General features: G+C 32.3%; 1 protein-coding gene across 2 annotated transcripts; it reads right to left on the bottom strand.

Moving 5' to 3' along the window:
- Positions 1 to 104: 104 nt before the first annotated feature.
- LOC126736103 (gamma-aminobutyric acid receptor alpha-like) lies at positions 105 to 15,711 on the bottom strand. 2 transcript variants are annotated; one of them, XM_050440315.1, is made up of 11 exons: positions 15,549 to 15,711; positions 3,356 to 3,585; positions 2,392 to 2,459; positions 2,054 to 2,274; positions 1,919 to 2,001; positions 1,728 to 1,862; positions 1,100 to 1,252; positions 889 to 1,049; positions 664 to 825; positions 405 to 609; positions 105 to 303 (listed from the first exon to the last, which is right to left on the bottom strand). In XM_050440315.1, the coding sequence occupies exons 1-11, from the start codon at positions 15,587 to 15,589 to the stop codon at positions 128 to 130; spliced, it is 1,635 nt and encodes a 544-aa protein (XP_050296272.1). In that variant the 5' UTR covers positions 15,590 to 15,711; the 3' UTR covers positions 105 to 127. The 2 variants fall into 2 exon arrangements, with proteins under 2 accessions (XP_050296272.1, XP_050296274.1); XM_050440317.1 differs by having other exon boundaries at positions 417 to 609; positions 15,549 to 15,707.
- Positions 15,712 to 16,603: the final 892 nt, after the last annotated feature.

Below are 16,603 nucleotides of genomic sequence, written 5' to 3'. Positions count from 1 at the left end.
CAAGTTTTGAGCAAAAAAACGGAACCTTCTGTTGCTACCATTTATTTAATCCCCGGATTAAACTAAATGTGTTGCTATAGAATATAAACATAAGCAAGAAGCAATATTTTAAAGATATTTATTAAGGTTAATGGCTTTGCGGGTTTAATTTGTTGTCTCCCCACTTAAAATTTTCCTGAGACATAATATAAATCAGCCAGTAGAAGAGATTAAATAGTCCGAAGGAGACTGGAAATGCTATTCTGGCAGTTCGGTCTATCAGGGATACGCTATTCACGTGCCGAATTCCATGCCTTTCAGGATCTGAAATGAATAATATTGCGTTTAAACTTCGAGTTAATAAAACTACAGTTATAGTTCAACACTACTTAATTAAAACCACATTAATACTATAATTAATTAACCAATATTTTTACCTAAAGCTGCCGCCTCCCTCTGCCTCTGCCTTCGAAACTTGTCATCCCCCTTTAAACAATAGAGGAACTGTTTCCATTTCGGTAGTTTCCGATCGGTTTGGGTGGTTTTTTCCATGGTTAGTTTACCTGTTGGCACATTATGCGATATGGACACCACAGAAGTTCGCCTGGGACTTTGGTAAATGGACGTGACCTGAAGAAAACACCCGAAAATTACCTACAATTTATTTGTAAATCGATAATTTACGTTGTAAATTGGACAAATTATTGAGCTTCTCCTTCTACCAGTTTCCGGGGTATTATTCACGTTTTCCAGTAAATCCGAGGGTGGATTCCCGGTAACTTGTTGAGGTGACACCTCGCAATCCTCCCAGTCTTCTTCGTCAACAGGAATTTCACCACTTCCAACCTTAAAACCGTAACAACCATATTAATTAAAATAATAAAAAAATGAGTGATAATTTATTAATGCCTTAGTGAAGTAGTGCACCCCAGCAAACTCCAGAAGAGTGGCTATACAGTACAGGAAACTCATAAGCAAGAACCAATCCAGGGCGGTGGCATAACGGACTTTAGGTAAGTCGGTCCTGGAGTCCAAACTTATAGTGGATAACGTTAAGACCGTCGTTATCCCTAAAAAGAACTCGATAATTAAAGGACGAGGAATTTTTGGTGAATTTTACCTAATCCAACCCTGTCGCTTGTGGCCTCCCGATGGATCCAGAAAGACACCCAGGACAGGACAACGATTAGGATGCAAGGCACGTACACTTGAATGAGGAAGTATCCAGTGTGTCTTTGGAGATTAAACGAGACTTCCAGAACGGAAAACTCACCTTGGAGCAAAGTAAAGGTTGCTAATGTTAGATTTTTTTACACAAGACTTGTACTAAAGAACTGTTGGTTGTATTAATCTGTAATTCACAGGAAGTGTTATAGTCCAGTTCAAGTTGTTCTGGTCATAGTTTGGTTAAATAAAGGTTCTTGTGAAGTCATAATTAAACTAGGAGGGAAACGTTAAATCCTGTCAGTGACCAAGTGGTACTGATAAGTAGCTTGAAATATTTCAATTATTTTTATGTATAAGCTTCTATTAATGTCAGAAATGTCGAAGGATGAAACTGTCAACTGTCAAATGATCCAAATATAAGATTCCAAATAAAGTTCCTTAGACGAGGATAGTCTCCCTTTTTCCTCGTCTAAGACTCATTCAAAGAATTTATGCGTCTATACCACTAGTGTCAAAGCTGTCAATGAAGCAGTAATTTTAGGTTGGATCCAACGTTGCCAGATGAACATTCTACGACTTACCTTCTCGTCTTTTAAACGTAAAATTCCTGGACGGATAACTCCCGAGGTCAAATTGCGACAGAGTCATGCCAGCGACAAACGTAACGCTTCTGTCGCTTTGCCATTGATAAATTAAATCTTTAGAAGTGTAGGCGTCTAAAATTAAAATGAAATTTTTGAAATTTGCATATTTTGCCGCCAATTCAACTTACAACTGCCAAGTAGAAGCGGACACGATTGACGATCCATTGGGAAACTTTTCAGTTCCATCGGACATCTTGCTTTTATGGTAAGCCTAACAAACTTGAAAAGGTCATAAATGGTACAATAAGGAAATTGGAGCTTACCGCATGGAATAGAGTATGTCTCCGTCCTGGCTGATCCTCAATAACTTATTTGGCACAGTTATGGTGTGAACGTAAGAATTCTTACCATTGTAAAAGTAAGTATCCGGACGCCAGATTCGTTCCAGCATCTTAATGGATAAGGAAAGGGATTTTATTGGCCCAACGAATGACAAACGCTGATCTCTCCAGTACTGCCGAAAGTAGCAGTCCATTGAATATTCCTATGGTTTCAAAGATAAATAGTTGAAACGGCAACGTTGTCGATTACAGGTTTAAGTGCTTGTATCATAGGCAACCCGCTACGTAGCAAATAAAATTATGAGTGAAGTGACACTTACCATGTCTAATTCTGAGATCGGTCCCATACTTCTTATTAAAATGTTCGTTTGGACCACAGTGGGTTGACCTAAAAATATTCTAAATTATGAATTTTCCTTCAAAGGCTTTTATTGAGATTGACAGATGACATTGACATTTTTATTACGGTGTTGCCAGAACACTACCAGTAACTAAGCCTAGGTAATTGTGAATCAGCTGAATTGTAATTTTTTTTTTAAATAATAATATGAAATCAAGTAAAAAAAGAATTTTGAACACCGCGATTACTTTGTGACAATTGACAGATGTCAGTTGTGCAATATCGCTGTACAATGAGTATAGGCAACCAAATCAGTAGCTCTAAATAATATTGAAACATAAATTAACAAAAAGACATAGTCGAATAAAATAAATTTAGAGGTTATATTTAATTAATTAATATTTAATCAGTTAACTAAAATTATTGTTTAACTGCATTTCTGGTGAAAATAAGTGAATTGAGCCGCTACTCTTCTTGACAATTCTACGTTGACATGACAATTGATAGATGTCACATGTACAAGATGGCCGCATTCCGCTTAATATAGACAACCAACTAAGCACTTCACACTAAAATTAAAAAAAAAGGGTTTTAAAATATGTGACCCTAAAATAAAACTTTTCCCCATTATCGAAACGATATTTCCGGATTATGTTGTGTTCCATGTATTCTTTGATGTTTAAAATGCGCATAGTTTCCCTTTTCCCGCAGAGGGTGGCCTTAATATTATGAAATTCTTGCCATTCTTCATTGCCCGCCCATAATTTACCTTTCTGTGCTACAGTCGAGTTAAGATCGTGGGAAAATCCCCGCGTTAATTTGCTTTAAGGAGGAATGTTAAAACTATGCAGCCGTGAAACGATGATAATCGGGGAAGCGTTCGGGGTGTATATATTTAAGGATTTCCAAAAATTTAAAAATCTATCAAGAATCTCCTCCCTTACCTTTTCCGTGACTCGGGAGCTGGGAACTCTCGTAGTTTTTCAGTAAATTTTCCAGGATTATTGTGATATTTTTGCTGACCATGTCGTTATTTCCAGTATTCCGTGCAGGTCGAAGTTGAGTTTCATTGGTAGATAATGAATAATTAATCAGCGTCAATGATACATTGCGACGATTGCGAGGTCCTTTGAATATCACTCCTCCGGTTATTCGGTACGATGACGCAGATTCTCTGAATAAAAAAAATTGCTTTTACGATTTGATAGCACTTCTGCACAATATGGCAACGTGTATAGGTCCCTAAATATAAGGAACAAAGTACAGGGGCGTATTAAAAAAATAAAAATTGATTATGGCACTCAAACTCGAAAAATTACATTTTATATTATAGGTTCATTAATTTACTAATTTTCTTAAGACAATGTGCAAGAAAAGGATAGATTTATGTCACAGTTAATGTGTAAGACAAGGAGGCGTATATTTATATATATAGTGTTGCTGTGTGTAGCTTCAGTGAACTGTTATTTTCACGTACAGTATTTATCATAATGTATTAGAAAAGGATAGACTTATGTCAATATTTACGCGTAAGACAAAGAGATGTGTATTTAAAAGACCTCAAAGCATTGTTTAGCTGGGTTCTATAAGGCATGCCCAAATAAGAAAAAGAAAAAGAAAAGAAGAAGAAAAAGATAGAGAAGGACACATTTATGTCATATTAATGTGCCTGGCAGAGAAATATATATCAATTTCTTTAAAGAATGTTAAAATTATTAAATGTTATTTAAAAAAAAATTGATGATATTTAATTAAAGCCGAAACTTCGGATTTTAGATTTAATAAAGAGGATTTAATATAGAGGTTAACTGTTTTATCACTTTTCATGAGGTATTGTGTTAGAGAAGGACAGATAAATGTCAATATTGACGTGTCAGACAAAGAGGTCCGATAATGTTAATAAAATGACCAAATAAAAAGAAAGAAGAGTACAAAAATGGAGGGAGGTTTTGCGAAATTAGCGCCAATGTGTTAGAGAGGGAGACAGATTTATGTCAATATTAATGTGTAAGACAAAGAAGTAACTATCTGTTATTGGTTTAGTTAAATTAAGAATTCAGTGATTTCGTATTAGCTCTGGCATCTCTAGCTCGGCCATTTTGAAATTTCGAACTGTCAATCTTACATCTATAACTAATTGTATATAATGTAATGTATTAGAGAATGTGGGGTATATAATGGTTATTGTTTTATTTAATACGTTAATAATTAATTGATGTACATATTAATTTAAATTAATAAATGCCCAATTAGCGTCAATGTGTTAGATTAGAGAGCGAGAGAGACAAATTTATATGAATATTAATGTGTGAGACAAAGAGATGTATATCCATTATTGTCTTTCTTTGACGTAAAAGACGTCATTGTTTATTTCTTTGACGTAAAAATGACAGTTCGAAATTTTAAAATGGTGTCGATCAGCCATTTTGATATTTCGAACTATCAATCATATGTTAACAATTAATTTAAAGTGCTAAATACCAAATTAGCTTCAATGTGTTAGAAAGAGACAGATTTACATTAATATATCTTACGTCAATTACTAATTTATTTATTACATTAATGTAGTAAATACCAAAATAGCGTCAATGTGTTAGAGAAAGAAAGACAGATTTTTGTCAATATTAATGTGTAAAAAAAAGGCGCATAAATCTGAAAAATTTTAAATTTGAACTGTTAAATTTGAGTCAATTAATTTTTAATTAAGTCAATCGTTTTTATTTTATTTGAAACTATCGTATCCTCAGCTAAAAAATTGCTTTGACGTAAAAATGACAGTTCAAAATTTTAAAATGGCGTCGATCAGCCCTCTTGAACTTTCGAACTGTCAATATTACGTCAATAATTTATTAATTTAAACTAATAAATGCCTAGTTAGCTTCAATGAATAAAAAAGAGATTTAAGTCAATATTAATGTGTAAAACAAAGAGGTGTATATCCGATATTCCGATATTATTTTAATTAAACTCAGATTTTACTGATTTCGTATCATTTATTTTTTGGCATATAAATGACACTTGAATGAAATTTCAAAATATCGTATACCGACCATTTTGAACTGTCAATATTATGCCAATAATTAATGTATTTTTAATTTAAACAAATAAATGCCTAATTAGGGCTAATGTATTAGACAGAGAGACAGTTTTTTGTTAAATTATTGTGTAAGACAAGGTAGTGTATATTCGTTGATGTATTATTTAAACTATCGTATAATCAGCTAAACTACTTTTTCACGTAATAATGACAGTTGAATGGAATGGATCAGCCTTTGCAGCAGATTTTTAATTTTCGAACTGTCATTTTTAGGTCAATAACTATTTATTTATTAATTTAAAGTAATAAATGACAATTGGCGTCAGTTTGTTAGAGAGAGAAAGACTTATGTCAGTATTAATGTGTAAAACAAAGAGGTGTAAATATATCAGCAGCTTAAGTGTTTTTTGACGTTTAAAAAATGACAGTTCGAAATGCGCATAAACGCCATCTTGCAAAAAAATATAGGAGTTTTGCGAAAATGGTGTATTACATTAATAACTAATTAATTTATTAATTTACACTAATTATTATTACTTATTTAGTACTTTTCATAAGACAATGTCATAGTATTTTAAGGCGATTGTACATTCAACGACGAATTTACTAACATAATTTGTTTGGTAATTCTCCTTCCTGATCGGTTTGAATAATAATTAAAGTTCTAACTCCAATTTTACATCAAAAACTTTTTAATTAATTAAGAACGTCATTAGACGTTTACCCCCTCTATATTTCATTAATTAAACTAAAATAGCGAGACGATTGAAGCACGCTCGACTAATCCGATTAAAAACAACGATGTAAACATAACAAAAACTCGTATTTAACATAAATTTTCGAATGACAAAAAAAAGTCTTAAGTTACACTCGAGTTTTGCCGATGTTCGTTTAAAATCCTCGTCTTCATCTTCGAACAAAACAACCGCTGAACGGGCAAATCTCTTAGCCCCATTGTGAACTCATTCGGAAAATGGAAAATTAGAATAGCAAATAACCGTGTAAAAGATGGGACTTTTTTTCGTGATTATTTCCACACATTTGTCATTAATAGTATAGAGGAAGGGTTTCTCTCTTAAAATATTAAAAGAAAAATTAAAACAATCCTCCAGTGGCAAAAGGTAAAGGGGAAAGAAATGCTAATTGGGATTTAGTGGGTGCTAAAACGATAAATGAGGATTTACAGTCGTTTTCCCAGTCGTGAGAACGTGCATTTTCACTTTATTCTTGTGGAAGTAAGGAGAAGGCTTGGGTGAAGTTTTTTTCTTGTTTGGGACTACAGGACTTAATAGTAATGGAATTTAATAGAAGAGAGAAAGGGTGTGGTTTCGGGTTATTTGACAAAAGAAAAGAAAAACATGGAAAAAGGGCATCTTATTAAACTGAAATATTTTCAGGCAATTGAAATATTTATTTTACTTCCTGAAAATGTATAAAAATTCGTTAAAATTTCTGAAAAAAACACATTTTTTTCAGTTAATAAAAAAGGGAGGAATTTATGATTCTTTGCTGCATACAAGTTTTAGGCATTCAAAGAAGTTTTTCCAGGAATGTCTGAACGAATGATTCTTTATTTTTCCAGTTAATAAATATTTTATTGTTATTTCTTCCAGGCAGTTGATTTCTTCTAGAAACAAAAACTGCATTTCCTTATTTCAGGCATTCAAAGTTACTTTTTCTAGATATAAAATATATTATATAAAAAAAAATATGTTCCTAGAAGAATCAATAATTTTTTTAGTTAATTTAAACAGAATTTTATTGTTATTTCTTCCAGGCATTTGGGACTTTTTACCGAAAGAAACAAAAATAATATTTCCCAATTTTAGTCATTTAAAGTTTTTAAGATAATTAAACACATTTTCTTTATTTTAGACTGCATGGAATCACTTATGCATGGAATCACTACTGCATGGAATCAAATTATTTGAAATTTCCAGGAATATGAACTCTATCACTCTCATATACCAGTTAACAAAATTCAAGCTTTTATAGTATTTTTTTTCAAGGTGTTGGAAGAAACCAAAGAAACCAAAACTTTAAGTCTATTCTCCAGGCAATTAAAGCCATTTTTCCAATTTCTGAGTGCCTGGATTTATGTAAAAATCGATTAAGATTCCTGGAAAATTTTTTTTAAATTAATAAAGAAATCAGAAGTTTATGATTCTTTATTCCAGGCAGTTAAAACTTTGTGATGGAAGAAACAACATTTTTAGGCATTCAAAGTTTGTCCAATTTGTCAATTTTTTGACTGCCTGAAAGTGTGTAAAAAATATTTAAAAGTCCTGGAAGCATCACTTATTCAATACAATACAATACAATACAATCGCTTTATTGTCAAAAAATTATAAATTTTGTAGGCAAAGCTAATATAAATAAATAAATAAACACATACAAGTAAACACATGAGTACACAAAAAACAAAAACACAAGACATTTAGATTTTATACAAAATAGGTAACCTATTGTACATGGTCAAATTACTTATACAACTAAATGTTTATAAGTCAGAAGTTGATATGAAAAAGAATATAAAACAATACAAAAATGTAAATTAAGTAAAAGAAGTATACAAAATAAGTTGAAGTTAAATTACGACTATTATCACAATATAGGTATAACTAATTCTAGGGATGGAGACTATAATGTAAATAAGGCCAGTGTGTGTGTGGTATTTAAAAGGAAAGATTAAAAAAGTCTTCTATTGTGTATAAAGCCTTTTCCAATAGTAAAGCTTTTAAGGCATGGCGAAAACAGGAAAACGTTGTCATAGATTTAATCGTAAAAGGAAGATGATTGTGCATTTTTTTTGCTCTATAGAGTATAGAAGTTTTTACTAATTCCGACCGTGGGGTTGGCAGATAAATATCATGCTCTGCTTTTCTATAAGTGGATAGTTTTGAGAAGGCCTCTTTGGAAATTCTGACACATGCTTTCGGATTAAGCAAACAGATTCAAATATAAACAGTGAAGGAAGAGTTAATATTCTATGTTTTTTAAAGTATTCTTGGCAGTGAGCTGTACTGTCAAGTCCCAGTAAATAGCGTATCGCTCTCTTTTGCAACTTGAATACGCGCTCAAATTGAGTGGCACAGCATGAAACCCAGAATGGAATGGCGTAACGAAGATGTGACTCAAAAAGGGCAAAATAAACTGATTTAGATGTTAAAAAACTTAATTCTTTGAAAATAGATCTTATGGCAAAACATGCTGAGCTTAACTTTGTGGATAAGGTGTCGATATGAGATTCCCATTTTAGAGAGCTGTCTAAAATTAGTCCCAAGAACTTGACAGATTCAACAATATCCAAACTGGTATTTTGTAGAGTAAAAGGTTGAATGGTACTTTTATATGATACAACCTTGGTTTTAGAGATATTAAGGCATAGAAGATTGGAATCACACCAGGACTTAATGGTAAGTAAATCGTTAGATATAGTTGCATGCAGAGACGTGATATGTGGAGTGCTCCAAGTAAAGCTGGTATCGTCGGCGAACAGACAAATTTTGCCGCTGATATCCAGATTGGCCATGTCATTAATAAATAGGAGAAACAAAATAGGGCCCAAAACTGAACCTTGCGGCACACCACATTCAATTGGTTGGCATGAAGATGTTGTCGTATCAACCTTCACGAGTTGACTTCTGAAACTAAGATATGACTTAAACCATTTGAGAGAAGATCCTCTAAACCCATAGTATTGCAGTTTGTTAATTAAAATATTATGATTAACACAATCAAATGCCTTTGAGAAATCGCAGAAAACTGTAGCTGTGGAGTGTTGATTGTTTAGGCTAGAATAGACACTATTTAGGAGCGAAAACATAGCATCACTGGTGCATTTATTACTCAAAAATCCAAATTGATTCGGTGTTAGAATTCTATATTTAAGCAAAAATGACAAAACCCTTTTTTTAACCAGTCTTTCAACAATCTTAGATAAAGTTGGGAGAAGTGCTATTGGGCGATAATTTGAGGCTTGATCTTTATCCCCTCCTTTATGCAGTGGAATAATAATTGCAGTCTTAAGGCAGCTTGGAAAGATTCCCCTCTGAAATGACATGTTAATTAGGTTCACCAAGTGATTTAAGGTGCAATCAGGCAGGTTTGCAAACATTTTGAGAGTTAGACCATCTGTTCCAGACGATGATTTATTTTTTATTTCGTTAATTGTACTTTGAAGGTCGGTGAATGATACAGGGGTGAAAAAGAAACTGTGCAGATTACCATTAAAAAAATACGAAAGTGGATCGTGAGAAGATGATATGGTGGTCATTAGGTTCTTAGCCACATTTACAAAGTAATTGTTAAGGTCCTCCGGTGAAGTAGTGATAGTGCTAGGCGAGGAAGATTTATTTCTCAATTCGTTAACAATAGACCATGTTTCTTTAGACCCATTACCAGAATCAGTAAGCCTTTTGTTATAATAGGCATCCTTTGCAGCTTTTATTGTCTTGTGATAAACTCTTCTGTATCGCCTGACGTAATTGTGGAAAACGTCGCTGACGGAGAATTTTTTTAGATGCGATAATGAGTGCATGTTTTTTGCTGATATACGTAAGCCACAAGTAGACCAAGGCTTATGATGTTTAATTTTTATAGGCGTCAAAGAAAAACACTTATCTGAAAAATTTGATAAAGTCCTTGTAAATCTAGAAAACTCATCATCGATATCATCAGAAAGAAAATCCCAATTGCACTCAAGGCACTGATTCTTGAAATTTAATAAATTCTTGGTTGGCCTAATCGACGTAAAGTATTTTTGTTTTTAGATTCCAAAAAAAATCTACAAATCACAGCTTCATGATCAGAAAACCCTACGTTTAAGACAGTACAATCAACGAATGATGGAATAAATGATGACACAATATAGTCGATTGTGCTAGAACTATTTTTTAGTTATTCTGGTTGGAGAGTTGATGTGCATTTCTAAACCCAATGAATCAAAAATTGACTGCAGAGACTCTTGAGCAGCACACACACTGGTGAAGTCAATGTTAAAGTCACTACATAAAATCAATTTACTTTTTATAGGTAGGGATTCCAGCAAGCTCAGTAGTTTTTGGTAGAAAATCAGCACATTAGCGTCCGGTGATCGATAAATACAAATAATGTAAAGGTCAAGTAAAGCGTTATGAACGATTCAAATAGGATCTTGTTTTTTTAACCTCTTAACGTGTTTACCCGAGGTATCTCGGGTAAGCTCGCCTGTCACATTTTCGCTAACCCGAGTTAACTCGGGCAAAAATAAATTATTGGGTATCTTGTGTGCCGACCCGAGATAATACGTTTTACTCGTTTATATGCAGTTTTTGGCTGCCGCAAACGAACTTGAAGTGCGAACAGGGGTGGTTCTTCACTGGATGCGCGTTTATAGGGCGCATCGGCGCGTTATTAGGCAATCGATGGGCGCTGCTACTGCATGAGTTATTGTGATTTGATTTCGCAATACTTAGTACGTATTTGGTTGTAATAGGGGATTGATTATCGCATATTTTGTATTTTGTTTTGCAATTTTACGTTGAACAATGGAGAGCGACAGTGATGAAAGTTTCGATGGTGTTGATATCGAAGGTGACGTCGATAAGAGCGGGTCGAACACAAGTTTGGATATTTCAACGTCGAGTTCTGATTCTAGTAACTCGGAAAATTTATTGCTGGCACGTAGTTGGTACGAATTACAGCCTGATTCCCCGGAACCACCAGCTTTTTTGCAAGACCGGTTGTTCATTTCTGCTCGAATGTTGAGGACAATTTACTTTGATTTTTTGAAAAATTTTTTGATGCTGAGATAATTGACCACATTGTTACTGAAACCAATCGTTATGCGATTCAAAAGAAATTTAAAAAATGGTCCCCAGTAACTGCTGATGAAATGAGAGTATTTTTGGGGCTTATAATTCTTCAAAGTATTATAAAAAAGCCTGAAATGAGGCAGTATTGGTCTAAAAATCCTTTATTACTAACACCTTTTTTTGCAAAATGCCTTAGCAATAAAAGATTTGAAGCAATCATGTCAAATCTACATTTTGCTAATAACGAAACCTTTGATGCTGAGAACCATCCAAACCCAAAGCTAAATAAAATATGGCCAATCTACGACAAGCTAGTAAATAAATTTCGAGATACAGTTACTCCAGAAAAACATGTAGCAATTGATGAAAGCCTTTTATTATACAAAGGTAGACTTGGTTGGATCCAATATATCCCTCTGAAGAGAGCACGTTTTGGCATCAAAACATATATGTTATGTGAGTCAAAAAGTGGTTATGTATGGAATTTTAATATTTATACAGGGAAACATACAAATCTGGATCAAGAGTATGCTGATATGCCAGTTTCATCGCAGGTAGTTATGATGCTTTCCAGGGATCTGCTAAATCAGGGCTATTGCATTACAATGGATAATTTTTATAATTCTCCACAATTAGCGGATCTATTGTTGGCCAAGCAAACGGATGTTTATGGAACAGTAAAATTAATGCGAAAGGAGGTTTCTTCCTTTGCTGAGAAGAAATTGAAGAAGGGCGAAATATTCGGATTTCAAAGGGGTAAAGTGTCTCTGATCAAGTGGAAAGATAAAAAGGACATTTCTCTAATTTCCCCTTTTCATTCAAACAAATGTATAGAAGTTGAAACACGAAGGGAAAAAAAATAAAACCAAAAGTAGTTGTGGACTATAATGATACTATGGGTGGAGTAGACCGAGTGGACCAGCACTTGGCTGATTATATCTTTCCAAGGAAAAGAAGTAAGAAATATAAGAAAATATTTTTCCACCTTTTGGATTTAGCCCTATGGAACTCTTTTCTATGTAAAAACGGGCAGAACAAAATCAGCACTTGTATACCGATTGGAGCTTATAAAGCAAATAATGGAAAAATATCATCAAACTGAGTTTACTCCAAGAACAGGACGACCTTCAACATAGCTCATTCCTCTTCGTCTGACTGGACGACATTTTCCAGATCTTATCCCAGCTACTGAGAAAAAGACAAATCCAACCAGACAATGTGGAGTTTGCAGCAGGGCTCGAGATGAACACGGAAAAAAAATTCGAAAAGAGACCAGATATTACTGTGCAGATTGTGACACCTCCTTGTGTGTAACTCCCTGCTTTAGGGTTTACCACACAGTTCTAAATATTTAAAAAAGTGTTTTTTCTACCTACTTACTTGTTATTTTAGTTAAGTTTCAGATATGTCAAATTAGGTTTATATTATATGTACTTCAAATATAGAATAATGTTTTTTGTTGTTTTGTTGTTGCACGAGTTAACTCGGGTAAGCACATGTATGAAAATAAACGTCTGTTTTTTCACAAAAAAATAGGGTTTTTTTAAATTTTCGATTTAGTTTAATATAACAGAATAAAAAAATGCGATTTTTTTTGATCAATTTTTAAAAATAAACTAGATCGTTAAGCGGTTAACTCAAAAAATATGGGTTAAGTAAAATGTTAAAAACCCCAAAAATTATCCAAACAAAAATTAAAATTTTGTGCCCGTATCTTTAGAACCAGGAGATTTCTTGCAATAAATTTATTGTATACGTATTTCAGGATTTTTTTCAAACATTTTTAAAAATGGAGGTATTAGTCTTGGAAGTTGAAAAAAATTTTTTAAAGAAATTAGGATTCTCAAGGAGAAGGTGCTGATATATCTCTAAAGCCAAAAGAGTTAGAGATGTGAATTTGAGAACACAACTTCTTCTAATAAATTTATTGGACACCTATTTTAGGGTTTGTCGCAAAAATTTTAAAAAGTGCAAATATTAGTCTAGGAAATTGAACAAAAATCTTTAAAAACAAATTAAAGGATTCTTAAGGACAAAGTGCTCATATATCCAAAACCAAGAGAGTTAGAAATGTAAAATTTGGAACATAGCTTCCTCTAACAAATTCATTGGATACCTATTTCGGGGTTTTTTCTCAAAACTTACTAAAATAGAGATATTGGTCATGAAAGTTGAAAAAAAAACTCAATAAAAAAACTGGGACTGCTGAGGACATGATGCCCATATCTGTGAAACTAAGAGAGTTAGAGATATGAAATTTGGAACATTTTTCATGGATTTTTAAGGACAAAGTTTTCATATATCCAAAAGCAAGAGAGTTAGAAATGTAAAATTTGGAACATAGCTTCCCCTAACAAATTCATTGGATACCTATTTCGGGGTTTTTCCTCAAAACTTACTAAAATAGAGATATTGGTCATGGAAGTTGAAAAAAAACTCATTAAAAAAACTGGGATTGCTGAGGACATGATGCCCATATCTGTGAAACTAAGAGAGTTAGAGATATGAAATTGGGAACATATCTTGCTCTAATAAATTTATTGAATATTTATTTTAGAGTTTTTTCCAAATACTTATAACAATGGAGATATTAGTCTTGGAAGTTAAAAAAGTCTTTTAAAAAATTGGGATTTTTAAGGTGAAAGTGCTCATATATCCGAAAGCAAGAGAGTTAGAAATGTAAAATTTGGAACATAGCTTCTTCTAACAAATTCATTGGATACCTATTTCAGGCTTTTTCCTCAAAACTTACTAAAATAGAGATATTGGTTTTGGAAGATAAAAAAATCATTAAAAAAATTGAGATTGCTGAGGACATGATGCTTATATCTGTGAAACTAAGAGAGTTAGAGATATGAAATTCGGAACATAGCGTGCTCTAATAAATTCCTTATATATTTATTTTAGATTTTTCCCCAAATACTTATAAAAATGGAGATATTAGTTTTGGAAATAAAAAAAAACTTAAAAAAAAATGGGATTTTTAAGGACAAAGTTTTCATATATCCAAAAGCAAGAGAGTTATAAATGTAAAATTTGGAACATAGCTTCTTCTAACAAATTCATTGGATACCTATTTCGGGGTTTTTCCACCAAACTTACTAAAATCGAGATACTGGTCTTGGAAGTTCAAAGAAAAATCATTAAAAAACTTGGATTGCTGAGGATATGATGCTCATATCTGTGGAAGAGTTACAGTTAGTTAGTTAAGAGAGTTAGAAATATGAAATTTAGAACATATCTTGCTCTAATAAATTTATTGAATATGTATTTTAGAGTTTTTTCCAAATACTTATAAAAATGGAGATATTAGTCTTGAAAGCTGAAAAAAATTGTGATTTTTAAGGTCAATCTTTAAAAAAACTGGGAATGCTGAGGACATGATGCCCATATCTGTGAAACTAAGAGAGTTAGAGATATGAAATTTGGAATATAGCTTGCTCTAATAAATTTATTGAATACTTTTTGCAGATTTTTCCCCAAATACTTATAAAAATTGAGATATTAATGTTGGTATTTGAAAAAAATTTAATTAGACCTGGAATAAAAAATAAAATCCTTAGAGAAAGTCAGAGAGACTTAGGGCAGTTTGGAGGAACCCAAAAGCCTGGAATGATATCAAAAGATTGACCCATAAGTAAGACATATCTTAGAAAACATTTGAGAGTATATTGGATGAAATTCAATTTATGAAATATGAAAAAAAAAATTTACTTCAAAGCTTTTAGGACCAATTTGGATAAACACAAGTTTTTGGTATAAAAAAAAATAATTTATTTGTCAGAGATTTTTGAGCAAAATTTAGAGCGCTTAGAGCCTGAAAAACCCCAAAGACTTAAATAAAAATTAAATTAATATAGAGTAATTTAAAGCAATTTGAAGACACTCAACTGCCTGGAATAAGTCTAAAAATTACTTTACGTTAAGACTTTTGCATATTCCAAGTTCCTTGAATAAGAAAAAAAACCTTTCCCAGTCTGGATGAATCCAAAAGTCTGGATAGTATATTAAAACCCGAAAGTATATTTCATTTTCATCGATTAAAGTTTATCGATATATGTGCATATTTTTTTAAGCAAACAACAAATAAGTTAGCATTCTACTTACTTAGATTTTATTTTTTAAAAATCAGATATTTCATATATAAAATTATATTAAATATTTAAAACATGTTTACCCAAGAGAAAAAAATCACAAACAGTAATAAATAACAATTAAAATTAATTACTATAAGAAGTTTACCAAAAAATACATTTTTTCACACAATATACAGCTAAATTATATATAAAAAAAAGTTCTACTTACAGGCACAATAACACCATAACCCACCAAATGCATTTAACCATTTTGCTACCCCCAAACCAGAAAATCAAATGTTAAACCGACTCTCTAAATGTTAAACTGGAAGAAAAGCGGTATAAACGTGCAAAACCATGCGCGCGTTTCGAAACTTTCGAAAGCCGTATATTGTGCCTTAATAACGAACGAGCGTGCGTTTATCCACATTTTTAATTGGTTCGACATCATATAACAGAGAATGTTCTACTAATTTTTTTTTTGTTAAATAAAAATGATAGTTACAACTTTAAAAGTGGCTCCTATGTTTGGATTTTTTGCTATTTTGTTGGTAAAGCAAAAGGACCCTAAAGATTCGTATTACAGGGTCAAAAAATACATATATAATTTTTTGTCGGTAACAAAAATAGTTAAATTTGTAATTGAAAATTCGCTGTCTCGGTCAGTTTGGAAGATATCTGGTAAAGTGATTATATACAAAAAAAAAGAATTTCATGGCGAAAACTATGTTGAGACAAAAGTATTTTAAATTATTATAGAAGAAACCCTTAAACAAATGTAAAATTGTAAATAATAATGATTAAGTAAGAAAACCGCTACTAAAGGCCTACGAAAAAAATTGGTTTTCCTTAATACATATTTGACGTTGTACTCTAATATGTTTAACTTGTTATTCATCATTTAAATCAGTATTAAAAAATGCTACGTAAAAATATGGCGTCCTTAAGAAAAAATTCATGATGATTGCAAAAATACGAGACGTCGAATCAAAAATTTAAGAACATCTTCATGTAACGAGGAAAAAGTGACATTCCTTCATTGTCACTATCCTAGTTTTCTGTATTAGTTTTTGATCCTTGTTCTATACTAAATAGAAACTCTACTTTAAAAAAAAACTAATAACATTAATAAAGTTACTAAAGTAAAATGTCTGCTTCCAAGGTTAATTTTCTTTTAGGCACCTTTGCTATAGCAATAAACATTTCACTGAAGAGTTTCTTGTTCATATGATTAGAATTGATTTTATAGACGCCAGGTAATCTTGATTGCAATATTCTAAGGAT

Source organism: Anthonomus grandis, chromosome 5, assembly GCF_022605725.1.
Source record: "Anthonomus grandis grandis chromosome 5, icAntGran1.3, whole genome shotgun sequence".
NCBI lineage: Eukaryota > Metazoa > Arthropoda > Insecta > Coleoptera > Curculionidae > Anthonomus > Anthonomus grandis.
The sequence above is the reverse complement of the archived record's forward strand: the minus strand, read 5'-3'. Positions and strand labels throughout refer to the sequence as shown.